We start from the raw sequence: 23,170 nt of genomic DNA on the forward strand, positions 1-23,170 counted from the left end.
TAAAGAAGCACTGACTTATGTTCTTAACATCAAAAGATCAAGGCATACTTCAAATTTATATGATGAGCAACAGCAAATCCTATCCAATTCATGCGATGATTGGGTTTCAGAGTCAGTAATTGTTGCCTCGTTTCAACAAAACCTGTCAAATCACGCATTTGCACCTGTGTAGGAAGGAAGAAGTTTGAACGGAGAAAAAAAAATTAGGCACTAAATTAAATGCTCTTATAAAACACTAAAAGACGATGATGGCAGAGTCACTGAGGAGCAAAAGAAGTACTGAAAAACAAAATCATAAACTGGTAAACGGCGGCCACGTCAAAAAAGTATCCACTAGTTAAAGAAGAGGAAGAAATAACACAAGTTCACAAGCATATGGCTGTTGCACTTTAATTTCTTTTCTCTCACAAACTCATGATACACAAGAGAGAATCAAAGCCAAAACTCACAATTTCCATTGAGATTTTTCCTTTTTTTTTAGGTAGCTTAATTACAAAGAGTGAGAACTGGGACTTGAATAACGTGATTGTGAATTAACTGTGGGCACATAGCACAGTTTGCAATACCAGATGAAGGAAACAAGTCCAGGACAGTTTGAAACAACTCAAAAATATTTGCAAGGATTTACTTGATACCACTATCACTCCAGCCACAAGTTTTACCATCAAACTGAGGAAGAACATGATTATACATACAGGAACCAAAATCATACTCCGATTGGGTGCCTCCCTTGAAGCTGCGCAACATTAACAATTCTAAATAGATCTTGTCAGAAATCTTCTAAAAGTTTCTGTTAAGACATCGATGAGAACATTGCATAAACTAATTGCACTTTGCAGAGAAGAAATTGATAATGACCAATCTAGAAATCAGACTATTTTAAGCTTAGTTACCTCAGTTTAACATAAAACATATTCATATTTTTTTCTCTGCATTAAAATCTACAGTCATTTTGGTCCACACTGTGTTAGGTTATTAAACATTTCATTCATGGCCATATTATTGTTCGTAAACTAAACAGAGCCATGCTAAAGTCATAGATCCAAAACTTTTCTCCTTTGGCTTCCTCGTTAGCTATCTGGAAACAAAGGAATATATCTCTAATAAAAGAAATAAAACTGCTCAAATTGCATAATTGGTTTTCTGTAATTCAAATACTTTATTGGCAGCTCTTTTATGATTAGATCTCTCTAAGGCATTCAGAGACCATCATGAAACATTGACCTTCTTCATCATCATCAACTGCACCTTATCCTATCCATGTTAAGTTCAGTGGCACCAACCTGCTCGTTAATATTAATTTTGTTTTTAAAATCATATATGTGCTAACCCCAGTAACTATAAACAAACCAATAAGCATAAAGTTTGAAAATCAGTAACTTACAGAACATGAACAATCTGTTTTAAAATTAAATTTCCTCTATGAAACACCATAATAAGTACCAATACTTGAGTCAAAAATTCATCGCATTTCCAAGAATTTGAGTTCAATACTTAAGTTAATGTAGTCATCACCTAACATACACTGAAACTACTACAATATTTTTGTTAGCTTCATTGTGTTGTATATTGTTATGTGTTTTCCTTAGTTGTACCTAGTTTTGTGTTTACCTTAGGTGTACCATGTAGAACTGTATATATATACCTAGATGTGAATAAAATATTCACTACTTCTCCTTTCCTCAAAACATGGTATCAAAGCCATAACTGTATACAACCCTAAACAATCATTGTTGCCATCGCCACTAGTTGCCTTATGGCCAGATCACCAGATCCAGCAACGATTCAAATTTGATGCCAAATCCAGTGACACCCCATGCAATGCTTCAGATCCAATGTTTCAACACTGGCAATGACCGTTTGTGACGATTTGGTTCGCAATTTTAGTTTGCGACCTTTCCAGATCTGACACCATCCTTTGCAATGTCTCTATATCTGATGACACCTTCTCCAACTTCCAGATCCAACAACGCCTTCTCCAGCTCCAACAATGCCTGCTACAACTCCAACTATGCCTTCTCCAACTCCAACAATGCCTCCCCCAAATCTGACGATGCCTCCTTGCAACACCTTCAAATTTGATTTAAATAATTCATAGCATCTCCTTCTTGTTGCTGGTTTAGGTTTGTTATTGTTGTTGCTTAGCTTTGATTCGCAATTTAGTTTGTGAGCAGTCACCAAAACTAGGTTCTCCTCTTCCAGCACAGCCATTGCTACCATCTTCTGTCAGGTTTAAGGGTTCATGTCTTCAAGAGAAGGTTTCAGCCTATTCTGTGTTCTCAACAGGGGTCAACATTTGTCCCAAAGCCAGGTGTTGAACTACCTCAGTCAACATTTGTCCCAGTGACATAGATTTACCTATTGCGACCATTCTCACCTCTAGTTATTTGATCAACCATATGCCATCCTCTGTTTTGAATAGGGCCATTCCACATACTTTACTTTTTCCTTGTGATCCTATCTATCCTATCCCCCCTTGTGTCTTCGACTTCACTTGTTTATCCATCTTCTTTCCCCTAGTCGTGCTAAATTTTCTCCTCACCAAACCAAATTTGTGTTTTTGGGCTACTCCCATCTTCAAAATGGATACAACTGCGAACTCACCTAACCTTGGTAAATACTCTCTCTCTTCTAATGCCACGTTCTTTGAGTCTACTCCCTTTTTCTCTTCTTCATCTAATGTCTTTTCATCCTCTCTTTATGAGGTTCTTCCTACCCCCATCTTTTTCTTTTCTAGTCCCAATCGATGTTCCTATTCCTACTCCTCTTCAGACTTGTCAGCGTCATTTTAAGCAACCATTAGCACCATCAGCAGTATGCCCGCCACCACCTATTATGAATGATGATGTTCCTCCAAATGGTACCATTCTTCAATCTCCCTCCAATTCTGCCCATGCTCTTGTTTGCCACAGTACATGTTTCAAAATCCTCATCCCATTTATACTTTTTTAAGCTATCATTGTTTGTCACCTATTTAGTCTACTTTTGTATTTGCTCTTTCTTTTGTTTCTATTCCTAAGGCTCATGCAGAGGCTCTTTCTCATCCTAGGTGGTGCAATGCTATGGAGGAGGAGATGTTTGCCTTGTTGGCTAATGCAACACGAGATTTTGTTCCTCTCCCCCATGAAGTTGTTGATGAGTGTTTGTTGTTAAGGTTAGTCCAAATAATACTATTGATCATCTGAAAGCCTAATTAATTGCAAGGGTTATACTCAGATTTTTGGACTCAATTATCATGATACAATCTCTCCAATCGCTCAGATTGCTTATGTTCATGTCTTTCTTGCTATGGCAACTATTCAGCAGTAGCCTCTTTATCAATTCACTATCAAGAATGCTTTTCTTCATGGCAACCTTCAGGAAGAGGTGTATATAGAGCAACCACCAAAGTTTGTCGCTCAAGGGGGGTCTCAATTGACATGTCACCTGAAAGAACTCTTACATGATTTAGAGCAGTCTCCCCAATGTTGATTTGGTCACTTCCATTCTGTCATCTAGTCTTTTGATATGACTGGAAGTGAAGTTGATCATTATATTTGTTACGCCATTCTACTAAAGAAGTAATATTCCCGATGCTATATGTAGATGATATCGTTATTACAAGCAATAATGAGGTTGGTATTGTGCATTGACGAATCATTTTCACTACTCATTTTCAGATCAAGGATTTGGGCAGGTTGAGGTATTTCCTTGGCATTGTCGTAGCTTAATCTACATATGGTGTGTGCATCTCTCAATGGAAGTATGGCTTGGATATTTTGGAGGACACTAGAATGCTAGATTTCTAGCCTATATATACCCTTACAGACCCTAATGTTAAGCTTGTACCAAGACATGGGGGGCAATTGGAGGATCCTTGGAGATATAGAAGATTGGTAAGGAAGCCTAATTATCTCTCTTTTGTTGTTAGTGTGGTGAGTTGGACACCCCTTGTGATAGCCACTGGCACGCATTAGTGTGTATCTTGAGGCACATTAAAAGCGGTCCTAGTAGAGGCTTGTTGTTTGAGAACAAAAGGAACAAACAGGTTGTTGGATATACCAATCAGATTGGGTAGGTTGTCCTACGATAGGCATTCTACCTTAGGCTATTGTATCTTGGTTGGAAGTAATTTAGTGTCTTGGAAGATTAAGAAACAAAATATTGAGGCTAGATCTAGTGCATAAGCAAAGTATTAGGCTATGGCTTTAGCCACATGTGAGTTGGTTTGGCTCAAGCAACTTCTTAAAGAGTTAAGATTTGGAGATTTAGAGGTTATACAACTTATTTGTGATAATCAGACAACCCTTTATGTTGCCTCTAATCTAGTTTTTCATGAGTAGACTAAACATATAGAGATAGACTATCACTTTATGAAACAAAAGTTGATTCATGAGATATTAGTACATCATTTGTTGGGTCTAATGACCAGCTGGCTGATCTTCTTACAAAAGCATTACGAGGTCCTCAACTTGACTACATTTGTACCAAAATAGGCACATACGATATAGGAACCTACTTGAGGGGGATTGTTAGCTTTATTGTATTGTACATAGCTATTTTCCTTAGTTGTACCTAATTATGTGTTTACCTTAGTTGTACCTTGTAGAACTGTATATATATACCTAGTTGTGAATATAATATTCCAAACTTCTCTTTTTCTCATGTTCTAGGACAAAAAAGGAAAATTTTGAAAAATTACCATAGCAGAAAAACAATACCCAGCACATAATCCAGGTCTACCTGTAAAAGTGACAAGTCTCGCAGTATTTCAATGTTATCTGGATCAATTTTTAGGGCATTCCGGTAGCATTTAATTGCCTCCCTATAGTCTCGATCTGACCGGTACAAAAGACCATAAACATGCCAACAAACATGACTTTTGAGGTCATTCTGCAACAAAAAGAAAAGCTTACACCTTATATCACTTTTTATAGTATTGATACAATGTCCAAATGGAAAAAGGAAGAGAAATCAATACAAAGAAACTTAACCTTTAGTCCTAGTCGTACAAGCTCATATGCTTCTGCTTTGCGATCCATGCAATTTAATGTCAAACCCTTCATTGACAAAGTTTCTGGTAACCAAGAAAGAAAAGCACAGAAATTGAGCAGAAAAAAACAGGGAAAACTGGCAGACATCCAACACTAATAAAAGAATTAAACAAATTTAATTTCTTAGGTTGCATTGTTCACATTCAGGACCTTATTCTTTTGGTAACAGCCCCCACTCCCTTCTTTCTTCAATGAATAGAAATATCAAGAGAGAATATCCATGTAAAGTAAAATACATGTAATCAGGGAACAAAACAAAGGTCCCAAACATCTATATGATCCAAAAAGGAAAAAGAAAATCACAAAATGTTTATAGCTCATCCAATGACATTAAAATTCACTTGTAACAAAAGAATTCCTCTAAAGCCATTTGATGCAACCTAAATCTCACAACCTAAGAAGCACAGGCATGGATACCTAGGAAATAAGGAAACCTCATTTTAGGTGTTGTACAAACTTCCAACTCAAACATGCTGGGAGGCGTGTCAAACAATGCCTAAAGTAGGCCCTACCATTTTGTTGTTACTTTTGTCTCTAAGTATGTCCACGATAAACATGTCCATGGATAGGACATGCCTTAGGACACATGGGGTTCTAAATAAAAATCTTAAATTATTTTGCAGTAAAATCTGGAAAAATAGTTATAGTTACTTTTATTATTATTGGGTAACAACCAAAAAACACAAAAATGCGTTGTAATTTTATTCAAATGACAGGCATCTAGTGATCGAAAGGGTATGTAGCCTTCAGTCTCTCTTGCTCCATCTTTCTCTACCTCCCTCCATCTATGTTGCTCTCTTTCACTACCTCTCTCCTTCTTTTCCTTTTCCTTTTCCTTTTCTTTTGGCTAATTTGAAACAACTTTTTTGTTTTCAACAATTATCTCTTATCTCATCACCTTCTCCCAACCTACCCCAACCTAAAAAAAAAAAAATAGTACCCGTATCATAGCACAACTCTAATCACAAAATCACAAAAAAGATAACAATCTCAAGGCCTTTTATCCCACGAAGGAGCTGGCTACATGAATTCTAGCTACCCAGCCGTTAACCAGAATTCCAACATAATATTGTCACTTCTTTTTTATATGTTGGATGCTCTTCATTTCGTGATTATCACGTATTGAATGGTATCTTTATGCTGGAGCAGCGATATTTTTAATATTTTATATTTCAAGTTTATTGTTAACTAGATATTTATATTGAACCAGTGTTAATTTTCAATATCTTTTGCATTCTTTGTTATTATGTTGATAAAAGTTGCTAATAAAAACATATAAATACATTACTTTTGTCATATTCACGTGTCCTTATAGTTGAGCCAATTTGCATGAGTTGTACTTATTAAACCCCTAATTTTTGGCTTTGATGATTGACAAATGTTTCTAAGATCCAAGCCATGTTTTCAAGTATAAAATTGAATAGAAATGCCTTAGAAACCATATGTACTCATTGGTATCAAGTGTACTGGCGTCCAACAATCTACTGTGGATGGAACAATCGAGGTGAATGGATACTATTTTCTAAAGTCAGTTGACAGTCGACTGTCTAGATGAACATTCAATCCATCATACTTTCTAACTTTTGGTTCCAGATTGTATCTTATCATCTTAAAGACCATCAATTGATCAGCCAGTCAACTAATCACATCAACAGCCGAGGCACTTAGGTCACTGGAAACAACAGTCTACTGTCACAACCCTAAGGGCAATTATGTAATAAAACACGGGGGGTGCATTAGATGTAGCGGTTGATGCTTATATTGATTGTACCTTTCGGTTATGCCTAACTAACTGAGGGACTTGCCTATAAAGGGCATTGTAATAGAGGACAAGAACTATGAATGAGAATTTGGTTCTTTCCCTCCAATTCTTTCCCTCTCTATTCTCTCTCTAATTCTCCCTCATCTTTCAAATTCTACCTCCATTTCCGAAATTAGCCACACCTCATATTGGAGGCGTGACATTCTAGTATCAGAGCCGACGGTCCCCGACAATGTTTCCGCGAAGGTGGTTGGAAGTGAGATCGGATCAGAAGATGGCGAAAGGAGCGAGACTTAAAGCAGCTGGAGTCGATGATGGAAGCAACTGAGTTTGCGATGACTAAGACACATGAAGCGATCACACAGAGTCGGGAAGATGTGGTTGTGATCAAGGATGGGATGCGGGAGGACTTGCCCACCTCTTGAGAGAACATGCAGCGAGAATTGGAAAGGAATTGAGAAGCTACGAATCAGTTCGGGCAGCAAATCAACAACATGTTCAACATGTTGTCGTCCTTACCACAATTCCAACTTCCACCGGAATTTCCCCCTAGATCAGCGGCTAATTTAGATCTGGCCGGCCAGGGCATACTTCCTTGTTTGTAAGAAGGAGCAGAGGTGAAGGAGTTACAAGACACGGGGTCGGGTGTCTAGGTAAGGGAGACTAACCTGCATATTGGTACCACCACACCATTGTCGAGGTTGGAGATACCTCCATTTGATGGATCCAGACCGAGGTGGTGGATCCATCGATGTGAGCGTTTCTTTCTAGTTTTATAATGTGGCAGGACCTCAGAGGATGACCTTAGCCATAGCCTATCTCAATGATACGGCTGATTCATGGTTTCAATGTGGATTCGATCAAGGAGAATGGAGACTCGTTGGATTGATTTTGTTGAAGAGCTATGGAGGAGGTTTGGAGAGAAAAATATGGTCAACGTCATTGAAGAGTTCAATAAACTCAGACAGGAGGGGAATGTAACGGAATACCTGGATGTGGAATGCTCATCCATCCCTCACTGAGCAATATTTCGTATCAAGCTTCATCAATGGACTCAAGAACGAGTTAAGGTCCATGGAGAAGATGACAATGCCCTTCACCATTAGACAAGCAGTTGAAAAGGCAAGGTTACAGGAGCTTACCTTGGAGGCTATCTACAGGAAGAATCGAGTTCAATCTCGGACCCTTCCATTGCTTAGCCTACCTGCAGGGGTAAACTCCAAGGCTTTGGGGTCAGGAGTGAGTGTAGGCCAACAGGAGGGGAATCAACAACCCTTGGCAATCAGAAACCCACCTTGGAGCAGAGGAGGCAGTTGGGGTTATGTTTTAGATGTGGGGAGAGTTATGGCCCCAACCATCAGTGCCGCAAGCAGCTGTTGAATATGGAAAGGGTGGATGAGAAAAAGGAAGAAGAAGTGAACAGATAAGCTGCTATAAGGACAACTTCCTCCTAGAAAGTCTTAGGAACACTATGGTGATGAAAGAGGAATCTAGCCACATTTAGGAGATGTCTCCTCTTCCTTTTAGCTGCTCCATTTCATTGTGGCTACTCCATTTTGTTGTGGAGTATCTATACAGAAATATTCACGGAGAATCCATTCTTCTTGAAAGAACTAACGTATGTGATGATTAAAATAGTCTCTTGTATTATCAGTCCTCAATTTCTGGATAGGTGAACCAAATTGAGTTGCAATCAATTTACAGAAATTTGGAAGGATGATACTAATAGCAGCTTTATCTTTCAACAAGAAAATCCAAGTTATTCGAGTACAATCATCAATGAATAATATAAACCAGCGAGCCCCAGAACAGTTAGGAATTTTAGAAGGCCCCCGCACATCTGAGTGAATTAAAGCAAATGGTTTAGAGGAAATTTTATTACTAATTGGGTAAGACACTCGATGATGTTTAGATATAACACATACATCACATTGAAATTGACTTGGGTTGAGGGTACCAAATAATGTAGGAAACATATTTTTCAAAAGAGTGAAAGGAGGATGACCAAATCGGTAGTGTTTCAGCTAGATTTCCTTATGACCGAAGGTGCCTTGAGATGAACAAGCAGCCTACAGCTGATCTCATTGAGGATAATTCCCCTCCCTCATTAGGTAGTACATCCCATTGTGTTCTCTAGCACCACCAATCATCTTGCCTATTGTCATGGCCTATAACTCACACAAATGAGGAGAGAAAATAGCACAACAATTCAAATATTTGGTTAGTTGATAAATAAACACAAAATTGGCTGACAAATTTGGTACATGAAGTACCCTTTTAATAGGAAAATTAGGGCTAAGAGTGACCTTGCACTGTCCGGTGATTGGAATTGAGGTTCCATTGGCTATTGCAATTTGTTTAGAGGTTACAAGAGGTTGATAGGTGTCAAAAACATGGGCATTAGGGGTCATATGGTCGATTGCTCCTGAATCTAGGATCCAAATATCCTTTTTATCAATTTTTTAGGTAGAAAATGATGCAAAGTGTAGACAACTACCTGGATTACCTTGATGAACGAGTGAGCGCCCCATCTTGAGGTGTCTTTAGAAAAGACTTGAGTTTGTTAATTTCATCAGAGTTCAATTAAGTAAGATCAAAACCTGAGAAGGGTTCTGTCTTATCAACCGATGCTTCTTCTTCTTGTCCCTTGCTAGATAGATACACCTGGTTCTTGGTTGCCATGCTTTTGAAGCCTCCCATCCGGCTTAGAACAGCTTCCTTTCCATGGAGCTTAAAGTAGGTATCCTAGGTGTGCATTGACTTCTTACAATAAGTGCACCATAGACCTTCTCTATTGGAGGTTCTAGATTGAACCTCCCGCTTTCCCAGCCCTAAACCTTGCTCCTTCTCCTTTATTTGACACCGTGGTTGAACCTTCTGGGTTGGTTTCACTAAGCATAGCAACCCTCCGATTCTCTTCACTTTTAACCATATCAAAAACCTCATTGAGGGATAAGGGTCTTTCTCTACCCATGATTTGCACTCTTACTTGGTTAAATTCTGAGTTAAGACCAGTTAAGGATTCCAAAACCCTATCTCTTTTAAGTATTTGGCTAAGAGTTGCAGCATCCACATTGTATAGAATAAGTTTGTCTAATAGTTTCCCAAATCTCCTTCGCTGAAGCCAAAAACATGTAGTTTTTACTTACCTCAAGTTGCGTTGCATTCCACAGCCATGACATAATCTGAGAATCTTCAATGTCCCATGCTAGGATGGTGGGATCAGTGGCTTTTGGAGGAGGAGCAATCAGATGACAAATCTTCCCATGGCCCTTAAGGAAAGTCCTTACCAGTTGGGCCCATTGCAAGTAATTTCTACCATCTAGACAGTAGGATTGGTGGATTCAGGGCAACTCTCCTACTCTTGCTCCGGTTCTAGCTTCGGTTGATTGATCAACTGAGGCTAATTCTCCGGTTGCCATGTAAGGGGTGACTTCAAAAATCTCAAACAAGATTTCCCTTGTAGTCGGGTAAGAGACAAGGCAGCAATAAAGGCTTGGAAAGGATAGAGACGTGCAATGAAGGCACACTTAGGGTTTAGGGACTTAGGAAGGTATCATACGCTCTGATACCACGTAAGAAACTGAAAGAAGAATAATTTCATTCATATCAAATCTGTACACGATTAATCCTCTTTATAGAGAAGGAAAAGATACAACATAGGAAACCTATATCACACAAGAAAGGAAAGATATATGTGTAGCTTTTAGGGAAGTTTCCTAAGTCTGATTTAGGCAAGTATCCTAAAACAGATTTTGAAACTCCAAAATACAAACACATTTACTAGCACAACTCACGCCTACACTTCTTTCAAGGATTCAAGGGAACTAACAGGGGATAATGCAATGCACCATTCAAAATAGTAAGTTTTCTATCATTAAGCAAGTTTTGGCTCTTCTAGAATATAAGCCGCCAAGAAGCAATGATACAAATACATGATATATCACACGACACAAGGGATAAGACAGAAATATTCATTTTCATTTATCCTTTTTTTGGTATGTGATATATTTATTTTTTACTTAAAACTTGCTTAACGTGACACATCAGGGATAAGACAACAATATTCATTTTCATTTATCCTTGTTTTTGGTATGTGATATATTTATTTTTTACTTAAACAATGAAGAGAATGTGATAGTAACCTAGCTGAATCAGGGGAGATTCCCAAACCTAAAGGAAAAGGTGAGACAGCAGGAATTCAAAGGAATAGGAGGGAAAAGAATAGGCCAGCAAGGTCAATGGATAAATGAAAATATTGGTGAAGCTAGAGAAAGAGAGTGCGTGAGGTAGCATGGCAATTTTGCAATTAAGAAGGAAAGAAGGGGGCAGCCATGTAATTCCTGAGTTTGTTACAGCATGTGGGTAGCTCTAGTGGCAGAAGTTCCCAAATTAGCCCGTATAGGATGTATAAATAAGATTCTAGAACTTCGTATTGGGGATATAAGATTAAAGATAACGATTCTCTTCCTCTCATTTCTCTCGATTCCTCTCTTATTTCCCCTGCAGTGATCACTTCCCAGAAGTGAATTCTATCAGAATGCAATATAATACTAAATTTAAAAGCCACATGTTTCACATATTGAAAGGCGTGCGAAGAAAAGACCGTAGAGATAACTCACCATATGAACCAATATCCTACTCTGAAACCACACATCTACTATCTAAAATTGGAGCAACCTAGGTAAAGGTCCTTAATACATAAAGGGCACTGGTGACATTTGCAACGTGAATAGTCTACGAGAGGTGTGTTAGAACTACCTGTAATTTGATTTTTTCTGGCTAAGGAAAGCATGTAAGCCAAGAAGGATGATGAGTTTTGGCTTCATTGTTAAAGTGAGTAGCAGAAAAAATATTAAGAACTTGCTTCCTAAGACAAGAAGGATATTAAGTACTTTTAGTATTAAAGTAAAGGCCAATTTTTATGTGGTTGGTCAAAAGAAAATGGGTTTGGACTGAAAAGGGCATTGTTCACAACAACAAACCAAAATTAAATTGGTGAACTTCCAAACCAAGAGAAGGAAAAGAACAACAGGTAAAGAATATGGAAATCCCACCTAAAAATCCTACAAAATTATGCCCACAAGTTAAGGTTGCATAAAAGATCAAACAAGCTTCCCAAAATTAACTCAGAAACTATGATAAACAAACACTTCGTTCAATAAAAGCATCAGATGTCTAACTACACATTGCCAAACTTCCTATATCACTAGAACTAACATGCAAAATTAGGAAAGTAAAAGAAAAAGAAAATAACATTAACTGATAAGAATCATCTCTTGAAAAATGCTCAAGCACCCATAAATAATAAGGATTGGTTTAATGCTCTAGTAATCACTGAGCAAGCCAATTTGATACAAGAATTATTTTAGTCCTATAATTTTCTTGCTTCATTTAAAATGTAAAGTTTTGTATTTCCCAAACCAACTTATTTAAAAGATTAAAAAACAATGGAATGGATGATTTGTGAAATTTAATTTGATATCTTTACGTCCTCAAGTCCAAAGGCAGAGCATATCAATGCAAAAAGGTTTTATACACCCTCCAGTAGAACAAGCAATTCAATACACCATGCATCAAACCAAACTCTGGGAAAAAATTGTTAAATTTTTTATCATTTATATTCCACCATCCAAATAAATAAACAACTGAAAGAGAATATAAACAAATGATGGTTGACTGCACATAACAAAGAACTAGTTAATAAAAACTAGAAGAATAAGACCATTGCAAAATCTAAAGAGAAATTGGAACAAGAAATTAAATAGAAATAGATTTCCTAGAGGGTTTAACTCCTCGTCCACAATCAAGGAAGTCATGCAAATTATAGCTCCTATTTGTAAAACTACCAGCTTGAGTCCAATATTTTTCTGCATCAACTGACAGCTTAAGTTGGTTCGGGGCTGTTTAGTTGTGGAAAACGATTTCCATTTTTCTAATTCCAATTCTCTACAAAAATCTCTAGTTTTCATTTTCTATAGAAAATTAGAAGAACATGTTCACATGTTAGAAATACAAAAACTAATTTCAATCTAGAAAATCAGAATATATGTTCAAAAAAGGAGAGATGCTTTAATTTTTCTATGTAACTTATGTTAGAGAATGAGATGAAGATGATTTGTGGAAAACCAAGTTTTCCAATCTACAAATTAATAAGCAAAACTTAGAAAACTCATTTTAGTAATTTTCCAATGTCATGTCCCAAGGGTATAGTAGTAATAGATAATAATGGATGTATTTTTTTTGTCTGTACCTATTGTTAGTTTGTATTGAACCGGTTGTACTTAAAAGTAACCAGCAGTTGTACCTAGAAGGCAGCAGCCTTCAGTTGTACTTGATTTGAATATTTGGCAGCCCTATTGGCACCAAATCACTGCTATCTAGATCAGTATATAAGACTGATCCAGCATAATTCAAGGGCATGAATGAATACATTTGAAATATTTCTGATTTCCCTCCTCCAAATTCTCTATATCTCTCTCGATCTTCCCCTCCCTCACTTTCTGTTCTTCTGATACTCCCTACATTTCTGCTAAATTTCCCCCTCATTCTTCCCCAAATTCTCACCAATTGGTGAGAGCACCCTGTCAGATCTCTGGAATCTGACATCCAAGTTCAGTTCAATTTTTGAAAACGGAGCTTTCCAAATCTCCATATCCCATTTGGAAAATTTTTATATTTGAACAAGTTTTCTACTTTTCTGTTTTCTGTGGAGTAATTTTTATGGAAAACTGTGGCAATTTCCACAACTGACAGCCCTTAATGTTTCAAAAAAAATTCTGCATTTCAACTGACAACTTATGTTAAAATCAAACAGGCAAAAGACCCCACCATTTTGATAGCATGAAGGATCTATATATCATATTCATAGAAAAAGGGTCCAATTTTCACTTCATAAAAAAATAATAATAAAAGTGGAAGACTGATCCCTAACCTAATAAGGTCATCTAGACATTGCTAAGTTGCCCTTAGTTTTTATCAGGGTGATGATGCAGCTTGCAACTGCTCAGGAGGACATTGTCAAGGATGTATCGGCATCCATAAGTGTCTATGAAGTTGACTAAGCAGCAGGGAAACTGCATGTAGCACCTATTGGTTAGAATTATACAAGCTTACATACTCAAAAAGTACTGAATATATGATCCAATACATTATAAAAGCCATAAAGAATGCACAGAACCATGTAAAAGTTACCAAACTATCCTTCAACCATAAAATTCAACAAAATTATAAATAAATGTGTCTAAGTAGCAGTCTAATTTAATATAAAAACAACTATGTGACCCACAATAACTTTGGACAAGATATCACAAGGTCGCAACATTCAAGAGGTGCTCCATGTAAAATTCTACATTTGTACCTTTCTTTTTCTCTGTTTCATATTACAAAGAGGCAGGAAATGGAAATGGCCATCCTCCTTACCAAGTTCATTATCTGCCCTCTAAAAAAGAATCACGAGGCTTGCCTAATCATCTTACATATCCCAACACAATCGAAATTCAAGAAAAATCCAACGGTAAACAATTTGACCAAACCATAAGCACACATTCATTCATCCACTTACCCCAAAGTTAATGAAGCATTGCATGCCAATTAAGAAGCCAGTTTTGGCATATCATAAACTTCACTAATTCAACTTGGACACAATTCAAGCCCCTCAATACTTAGCTTGAATTTCACAAATATTTTCAGCTTGAATCAGATTAAAAAAATATGTACACCCGCCATGAATACATTTGTAAGATCCAAATAAGACCCTCACTAAAAATGCAATTGAGATCATTTAATTCATTATGTAGGAAATTATGCACACGAGAATAACTCTGATAGGCAAGTTTAATATTAAAACAGTAACAATTATCCCCGATCTAACTAATGGATGCATTGAACAAATTTCTTCCAGAACTCAAAAACAAAAATAAAATAAAATATTTTGACAAAACAACTAAACTTGAAAACCTGTTTCACCACAAACCATGCATGAGGCACCATGAAACCCAAAGAAACCTTGAATTCAATAGTTTACAAGAAAGTAGGTGTTCCATAACTTCTTGTCACCTAGACTTGAAATAAAGAAAGGATACCAATCAAAAAAGTGGGGTTAGAGAGAGAATGTCTCGCTGGGTGGGGGGGGGGCGATTTCCGTGTTCCTACATTCGGCTGCCTCACTTTGTGATTTCTCTTATTATTTTTCAAGTGTTGTTCAGTGATTCTTGGTCCAGAGTCTCATTGTTCACGGATTAGCTTCAGTGATTTGCTGCGGATTGGCTGTTCAACGGGTCAGCGCTGGATCCATTGAAGCAGATTTCAAAAGTTTTCAAAATTTCGAAATTCCCGCCTCCCACTTTTTTGAATTTTCAGCGTGCATCTGGGTGAATACCCGTGAAGTTCGCCTTTGATTCTTCTCAGTGGTGGTCCCCGACCTCCATCCTTGGAGGCTCCTTGCTGTTCCAGCGCTCTTTGCTCTTGGGGGCCCCGGGCCATGTCAGACCACTGTGGGTCTTTGGACATCTAGGTGGCTGTTATTTTCTGCGGTCATCCTTCATGGCCAGTAAAGATGCTCCACCAACGGGTTTGACAGATCCAGCTGTCGAAACATGTATTAATGGCGATGCTTTATCAACAAGTGCTTCAGCTATGCCAGATAATGAGGGACCCGAATCATCCACTACCAAGTCATGCACCTTGGGGGATGAGGATACTGTCTCGGTCAACAAGGTGGAAGGGCCCAGCGAGAATAGTCCAGCTGTTCCTTCTGCTCCCAAAGCTTCAGGCCCATGGGTGGGACTATTTAAGAACTCCAAGAAGCAACAAGTTCATGGTTTCGCTCTACCAAAATTTGAGAACAGTGGCGAGATGCTCGTTATTGATCCGATGGAGGTAGATAATGTTGAGAGAGCTCTGGGACATTGTTTGGTGGGCTACTTTGCTGGGAAATTCCCAGGGAAACAAGCCTTACTGAAACTATGCAACTCGTGGAAAATCCCATACCAATATTTCCCCCATTCAAGTGGATGGCTGGTTTTCAAGTTTGGGGATGTTGAATCAAGGGACCTTGTGCTCAGGGGAGGGCCGTACTTTGCATTTGGGCATCCCTTGTTCCTAAAGGTCATGCCCAAATGTTTTGATTTTGATGAATCTCTGGATGTCCATCTGCCTCTATGGGTCAGATTTTCGGACCTTCCTATTGACTTCTGGAATCCAACATTGCTTGGTAGGATTGCATCAAGATTGGGTGTTCCTATTGCGAGCGACAGAAACACAGCAACTAAAGAGAGGCTTTCATTTGCTCGGGCTCTTGTGGAGATTGATGTGTCTAAAGACCTAGTCCGTGAGGTCACATTTAAGATGCCGTGTGGTAAGCTTCGCCATCAGCGTGTTGTTTACGAGTACGAGCCACAATTCTGTCCTCTTTGTATGCTTTTTGGTCACACCCGTCAAAGCTGTAAGGCCAGTAAGCAAAAATCAGTTCCATCCGAGGGGCCTGTCCAGAGCCCTGAGCTGGTTCCTGTGATGGGTGATAAGATCCCAGATCCTATGCAGCAAAAGGATCCTCCATTAAAGGAGCAGGAACATATATGCGTCGAAGTCAGTGCTGATGCCTTAGTGCCGGATAAGGGTCAGCCTGATCCTACAAAGAAGAAAGCTGCCAAATCGAAGACCCCCAAGAAGAAGAATAAGAGCAATCCCTCCCCAAAAGGAAAGGAAATCTCTGATCCTTCCCAAGCGGGCAAGGTCTCAGTTCAAATGGCAGGGTCCCAACAGGAGGTGATTTCTGCCTCCACTTCTGCTGATCCGCCTCAATTAGTCCCTCATGTAGAGCAGGCCATTGACCTTCCTTCTTCCCAGTTGGTGCACATTGAGGACAGTGACACGGGGGGCCCATTCACCATCGTGACTTACAGGAAGAGAAGTAGTAGGCTAAGGCAGGTCCAAGAGGATCATCCCGCTGAGGCAACCATGGCAAAAGTGCAGAGTCCCTTGCCCGCATCAGTGGGTCCCTCTGCTAAGGTTAAGGCCCCCAGCCTGAAGAAAAGTGTCAAGAGGGATCCGGCCCTCCGAAAGTCTTCATGATCTGTGCCAGTTGGAATATAAGAGGATTTAATATGCCTCTTAAGCATTCCGGGGTCAGGGACCTCATGAATCGTTATAACATTGTTGTTATGGGAATTTTAGAGTGTAAGCTGAATTCTGAGAAGCTTCAAAGGATCATGGCAACCAGGTTTCAAGGGTTGAGTGAGTTGAATAATTTTCACTCCCATCAAGCCGATCGCATTCTTATTCTATGGGACTCGTCGAAGGTGGCTCTTGAACCTATTGATATCTCTCCGCAAGTTATCCATTGCAAAGCTATCTGTAAGGTTTCCCTTATTTCCTTCTCTATTAGCTTTGTATATGCCATGCATTCTATTGTCGACAGGAGGCCATTATGGAGCAATCTTAGGGACTTTGGGGCTCTTTGTTCCTCCCCTTGGTTGGTCTTGGGTGATTTTAACAACGTTTTAAGCATCGGGGACAGATGTAAGTGCTCAGAGATTACCCCCTATGAAGTCAAGGACTTTGAAGAATGCTGTGTTTCTTCAGGGCTTTCTGACTTGCAGTCCCTTGGTTATCGCTATACTTGGTCAAACAACTCGCTGTGGAGTAAGCTTGACAGAGCCATGGTGAATAATTGCTGGATTTCCGAGGGTCTCCAAGGCTGTGCAAATTTTCTCCCGTCAGGATTCTTATCTGACCATTCCCCTTGCCTGGTCACTCTTTTCCATCCTTCTAGACCTTCCAACAGGCCGTTTCGTTTCTTCAATATGTGGGCTGATCACGATGATTTTCAAGCCCTGGTCAGCCATCATTGGTTGCATCAGTTTTTTGGGTCCAAATAGTTCATTTTTTGTAAAAAGCTTCGCAGCCTTAAGGAGCCTTTAAAGCAGCTCAACTCTGCTCATTACACCCATCTTTCAGCCAGAGCTGATAAGGCTTCTTGTGATCTTAATGTTGCTCAGCTTGCCCTGCATGATGACCTTGCCAACCATGAGCTCCAAAATAAGGTGGCTGAGTTACGGAAATCAACCAACTTCCTTAAAAATGCTGAGAGGCAATTCCTTGGTCAGCTTGCTAAATGCAAGTACATCATGAACAGCGACAAATGCACCAAATTCTTTCACGCCCTTGTCAAGCGGAATGCCAAGAGAAATTATATTGCATCGATCACCAGGGATGATGGCTCAATTTCCTCTTCTCAGCAGCAAGTGGCCAATGAGTTCCTTTCTTATTATCAAAATTTGCTCGGTGTTTCCAGCAGCTGCCAGCCGGTTGATTTCAGTGTCTTTGATGCGGGTCCAAGAGTATCTTCTGACCAGGCTGATGCCCTTGCCAGGCCCATCTCTATGGTTGAAATTAAAGAGGCGCTTTTTGACATTAGTGATGGTAAATCTCCTGGGCCAGATGGCTTTTCTTCTTGCTTCTTCAAGAAAGCTTGGCCCACGATTGGAGTTGATTTCTCCGAAGCAGTCTTGGAATTTTTCAATGCCACCTCCCTTCTTAAACAGATCAACCACACTGCTATCGTGCTCATTCCGAAGTCTTCCCATTCTCCTTCAGTGGGAGATTTCAGGCCTATATCATGCTGCAATGTCACCTACAAGGTCATTTCCAAGATCTTAACAGCGAGAATGGCCCCTGTTATGAACTCCATCATTGATCGTGCTCAGGCTGCTTTTATTGAGGGGAGGGGCTTGGTTGAGAACATTCATCTTGCCCAAGAGCTTCTCAGGAAATATAACAAGAAGCGGATCTCTCCGCGTTGCATGATCAAAGTTGATCTTCGCAAAGCATTTGATTCCGTCAGTTGGGTCTTCATCGAGGCTGCTCTATCCGGTTTGGGTTTTCCCCAGCAATTTATTGGGTGGATCATGCAGTGCGTCTCAACCACCTCTTTTTCCCTTATGATTAATGGCAGCTTGCACGGGTTTTTCCAAGGGAGAAAAGGGCTTCGCCAAGGAGATCCTCTGTCCCCCTTCATATTTGTTTGCTGCCTTGAGTATTTTTCCAGGTCCATCAAAGTGGCAACCAATAATTCAGAATTCAATTTCCATCCCAAGTGTGGTGATCAGAGGATCACGCATCTAGCTTTTGCGGATGACCTGCTTCTTATGGCAAGGGGTGACCCCATTTCTATAAAAATTCTCATGGACTGCCTCAATGGATTTGGGGCTGTTTTAGGCCTCTCAGCAAATGCCCTTAAATCCAACCTATACTCTGCTGGCATAGTGGGTCCCGATCTTGAAGATATTCGAAGCCTAACTGGTTTTCCCAATGGGTCCATGCCATTTAGATATCTTGGTATCCCTCTTGCGGTTGAAAAGCTCAAAGTCTCACATTATGCCCCATTTGTGGACAAAATGGCAGCCTTCACCAGTGCATGGTCCTCTGCCTCTCTATCTTACGCTGGCAGGGCAGAATTAATTCATGCTGTGCTTCAAGGTGTAGAGAGTTTTTGGCTCTCCATCCTGCCTATTCCTTCAGCGGTTATTGTTCGCATCATCCGTTTATGCCGTGAATTCCTTTGGAACTCCAAGCACCCTCTTGTGCCTTGGAAAGACATCTGTTTGCCTAAAAAAGAAGGTGGTCTCGGTTTCAAAGATATTAAAGTTTGGAACCTTGCCCTTCTTGCCAGATCTCTGAGGGACATCCATCAAAAGAAGGATTCTCTTTGGGTCAAATGGGTATCTCATGAATATCTCAAGGGACAGTCCGTGTGGGCATGGTCTGGCAGAAGTGATGACTCCCCTCTTCTTAAGAAGCTACGCTGGATAAGGGACAAAATTCTGCTAGAAGCTGGGTCTAATGATGCTGCCATAGCTCGCTTAGATAGCTGGGTCAACAATGGTCGCTTCTTCATTTCGGCCGCTTATAATTTCTTTCACGACAAAGGCCCTTTGAGGGTCTGGGCATCTGATGTATGGCACCCGAGTGTGGTGCCTAAGCATGCTTTCACCCTTTGGCTGGCTGCCAAAGCAAAGCTTCTTACGAGGGACAGGCTGCTTTATCTTGATATTGACAGAAATTGTGCACTATGTGGGACTAATATGGAGACCAACAGTCACCTATTCTTTCAATGCCCTTTCAACAAATCAGTTTGGGGCAGCATCCGTGAATGGCTGGGACTATCGAGGCTCGTGAGCACTATTCCAAGTGCTTTAAAATGGTTAAAGAAAGAAGCTCGAGGATCATCGTGGCAAGCCAAGGTCAAGAGGATTGCTCTTGCGTGCACTGTTTACTACCGTTGGAACATAAGGAATAGGAAGATTTTTGAAGACAATATGCCTTGTATTGATTCTGTCATCCGTAGGATCAAAACACAAGTATACAAGGTCACTTTTACTTTGTATCCTCATGTTTTGATTCAGTTTGAGGCCCTCTCTATGGGTCACTGATTGTTTTCCTGGGTATGCCCAGTGTACTTGTACAGTTCTTTTGATCTTTATACATTTACCTTTGATCAAAAAAAAAAAAAAAAAAAAGAAAGGATACCAATCAATCTTAGAAGAACCCGAACACTGGGGGAAAAATGTTAACATGTGATATAAAATAGGGTATTCTACATCTTGGATTCTCAAGGATACATGTTCATACAAGTGAAATTTATTAATAATTTGTAAACAGTATTCTCTTTATAAACAACAGTCAATAAAAGAAAAGAACCAGCTCATGCTAGTGAGCAAGATCTACAAATAATAAGTTTTTGTTAGCCTGAACGGCACAACCCACAATTTTGATGATAACAAACATATATTATATAACAATCTACTTGAGTGTTGTAGGAAGAATATGTTTGGTGACCAATTTCAAGACTCAAGTGAATGGAATGAAAAGTTGAAAACTGATTCATGGGTGGAAATCAAGTAAGATTCAAAGTGTTACGTTCCAATAAGAATGAGGCTCAAGGTTCTAAAATCAAACAATGTGGAAAAATATGGCTTATTTTCTCATTGAACTGGAAGATACATATATACACATTAGATGTCTACCTAACTATGAAAACAAATCTTGTAATTGAGCAATCTTCTATTTACAATAACATAGATATGATCATATCCTAATTACAGTTTTTAAATCTATAGAATATTGACCAATCATACAAATAATCAAAACCTTGACTCACAACTCTCAAGCTGGTGAATAGACATTGTTCATTCCCAGCTTGGCTATAAACTTGTGAAAGACCTGACTATTATGTCCCTTAGTTAGAATATAAGCTAACTGTGATTCACTTGGTATATAAGGTGTGCAGATAAGACCGTTGTCTAATTTCTCTTTAATAAAATGTTGATCCACCTCAATGTGTTTTGTCCGCTCATGCTACACAGGATTGCATGCAATGCTGATAGCTGACTCATTCTCACAATAGAGCTTCATAGGACCATCTCACTTGAGTCTTAGATATTCCAAAATAATCTTTAACCATAACAATTCACATATCCCCAGTGCCATTGCCCGGAATTCTAATTCTACACTTGATTTAACATGATAGATTGTTTATTGCTTCTCCAAGTAACCAAGTTTCCACCCAAGAAAGTACAATATCCTGTGGTAGATCTTCTATCAATCACTGAGCTTTCATAATCTGCATCAGTGTAGGCCTCTAGCATGAGTTTGCCCCTTTTTTTAACAGAATTCCCTTTTCTAGAGTACCCTTGAGGTAATGTAAGATTCTGTAGACTACTTGCAAGTGAAGTTCCTTGGCTCCGTGCATGAATTGACTCACTATACTAACGACATAGGCAATATTCGGTCGTGTGTGAGATAGGTAAATTAGCTTGCCAACTAACCTCTTATATGCCTCTTTGTTTGTATCTCTATCTCCCTTACCTTCACCAAGTTTGTGGTAGATCTCGATTCTTCACGTTTATGTCTTCTCTGGCTATAATCGCAGATGACCCATCCAAAATTGAGCAACTGCTCAGTCGAGGTACCCCCTACTCCATTGTAACGTCAATTGCAACATCTTCGGTCTCATCCCTCATCGTTGTATCTGTCATCCATCACCATAATCATCCTTATCTAAACCCGAGCCTCATTCGTGCCAACCTAGCCTTCCTCCAAGATAGCTATGGCTACCGAGCAAGGTTCCTCATCAACAGATGTCATCCTGAGTCATACAGGAACCGCCGATAGTTCCTCATTCACCATCACCGGCCATAAGTTGAATGGTCACAATTACCTCTAGCGGTCACAGTCAATCCGGATCTTCATCTCCGAGAAAAGGCAAGATGAATACCTCACCGATGAAGATGTGCAACCCAAGGAGGATCTGAAATATCGATCATGGAAGACAGAAAACAATCTCGTTAAGTCTTGGCTTCTTAACTCCATCACAAACTAAATTGGCGAAAACTTCCTCTTGTATGCACGGTTGCAAAAATTTGGACTGCTGCAAAGAAGGCCTATTCTCACATGGAAAACACCTCAGAATTGTTCAAGATAGAGTGCATCCTCCATGACCAGCCGCAAGGAGATCTGACTGTCACTCAGTACTTCAACACTTTGAATCATCATTGGCGGCAGTTGGATATGTTCACAGCACACCAATGCAAGTGCCTCGAAGATGATTGGTACTACAGGAAGATTATTGAACAGCAGCGGCTGTACAAATTCTTGATCGGTTTAAACAAGAACTTGTATGATGTTCAGGGCAGAATCTTATCTGCAAGACCCACTCCAAGTCTCCAAGAAGCCTTTGCTGAAGTCAGACGTGAAGAAAGTCGAAAGAAGGTTATACTGGAAACTCATAATCCTTCTCCCGAAGCTGCTGCACTTGCTGCCCGTGGAAACCACCCCTCATCAAATCACAGCAAACAGAAGCGGAGCGGCCAAAATGTGAGTTCTGTCACAAACTTGGCCATACCAAGGACAAATGCTAGGATTTACATGGGAAACCAACAGACACGAAACCTTTAAACTGAAGGGAAAGTAGAGGGAAGGTGGCCAATTCAGAGGAACGGAATACCTCCCCTGAATCAGCACTTTTCAGCAAAGAACAATTGGAGTTCCTGCAGTATATTTTTGGGCAGTTCAAAAGCAGTACTTCCTCCTCCGTCATTGCAGACGGCACAATATCTCATAAAGGTAATATCATTCATGCTTTCAGTGTTAAAAGCAATCTTTCAAATGTATGAAATGTAGACTCCAGTGCCTCAGATCATATGACCGGAAATTCACAGCTATTCTCTCAAATCTGCCCTTGTAAAGTAAGCTGGACTGTTCAGATTGCTGATGGCACTCAACCCCAAGTAGCCGGTGTGGGAACAGTGAAGTTAACTGAGACTTTTCATCTACAATCTGTGTTATTTGTTCCCGATTTGGACTGCAACTTATT

General features: G+C 39.6%; 1 protein-coding gene across 3 annotated transcripts in view; it reads right to left on the reverse strand.

Moving 5' to 3' along the window:
- LOC127790798 (N-terminal acetyltransferase A complex auxiliary subunit NAA15-like) overlaps nucleotides 1-23,170 on the reverse strand; it is a 93,426-nt gene that overhangs the window by 45,932 nt on the left and 24,324 nt on the right. For 2 of the 3 annotated variants that reach the window (XM_052320488.1, XM_052320489.1), the window contains exons 3-5: nucleotides 4,974-5,056; nucleotides 4,723-4,872; nucleotides 49-164 (exon numbers count right to left, since the gene is read on the reverse strand). In XM_052320488.1, the coding sequence (XP_052176448.1) occupies nucleotides 49-164; nucleotides 4,723-4,872; nucleotides 4,974-5,056 (349 nt within the window). Of the gene's footprint in view, nucleotides 1-48; nucleotides 165-4,722; nucleotides 4,873-4,973; nucleotides 5,057-13,729; nucleotides 13,758-23,170 lie in introns of those variants that run through there. The other variant, XM_052320490.1, reaches the window with a different exon arrangement.

The sequence above is a fragment of the Diospyros lotus genome, chromosome 14 (assembly GCF_014633365.1).
Source record: "Diospyros lotus cultivar Yz01 chromosome 14, ASM1463336v1, whole genome shotgun sequence".
Classification (NCBI taxonomy): domain Eukaryota; kingdom Viridiplantae; phylum Streptophyta; class Magnoliopsida; order Ericales; family Ebenaceae; genus Diospyros; species Diospyros lotus.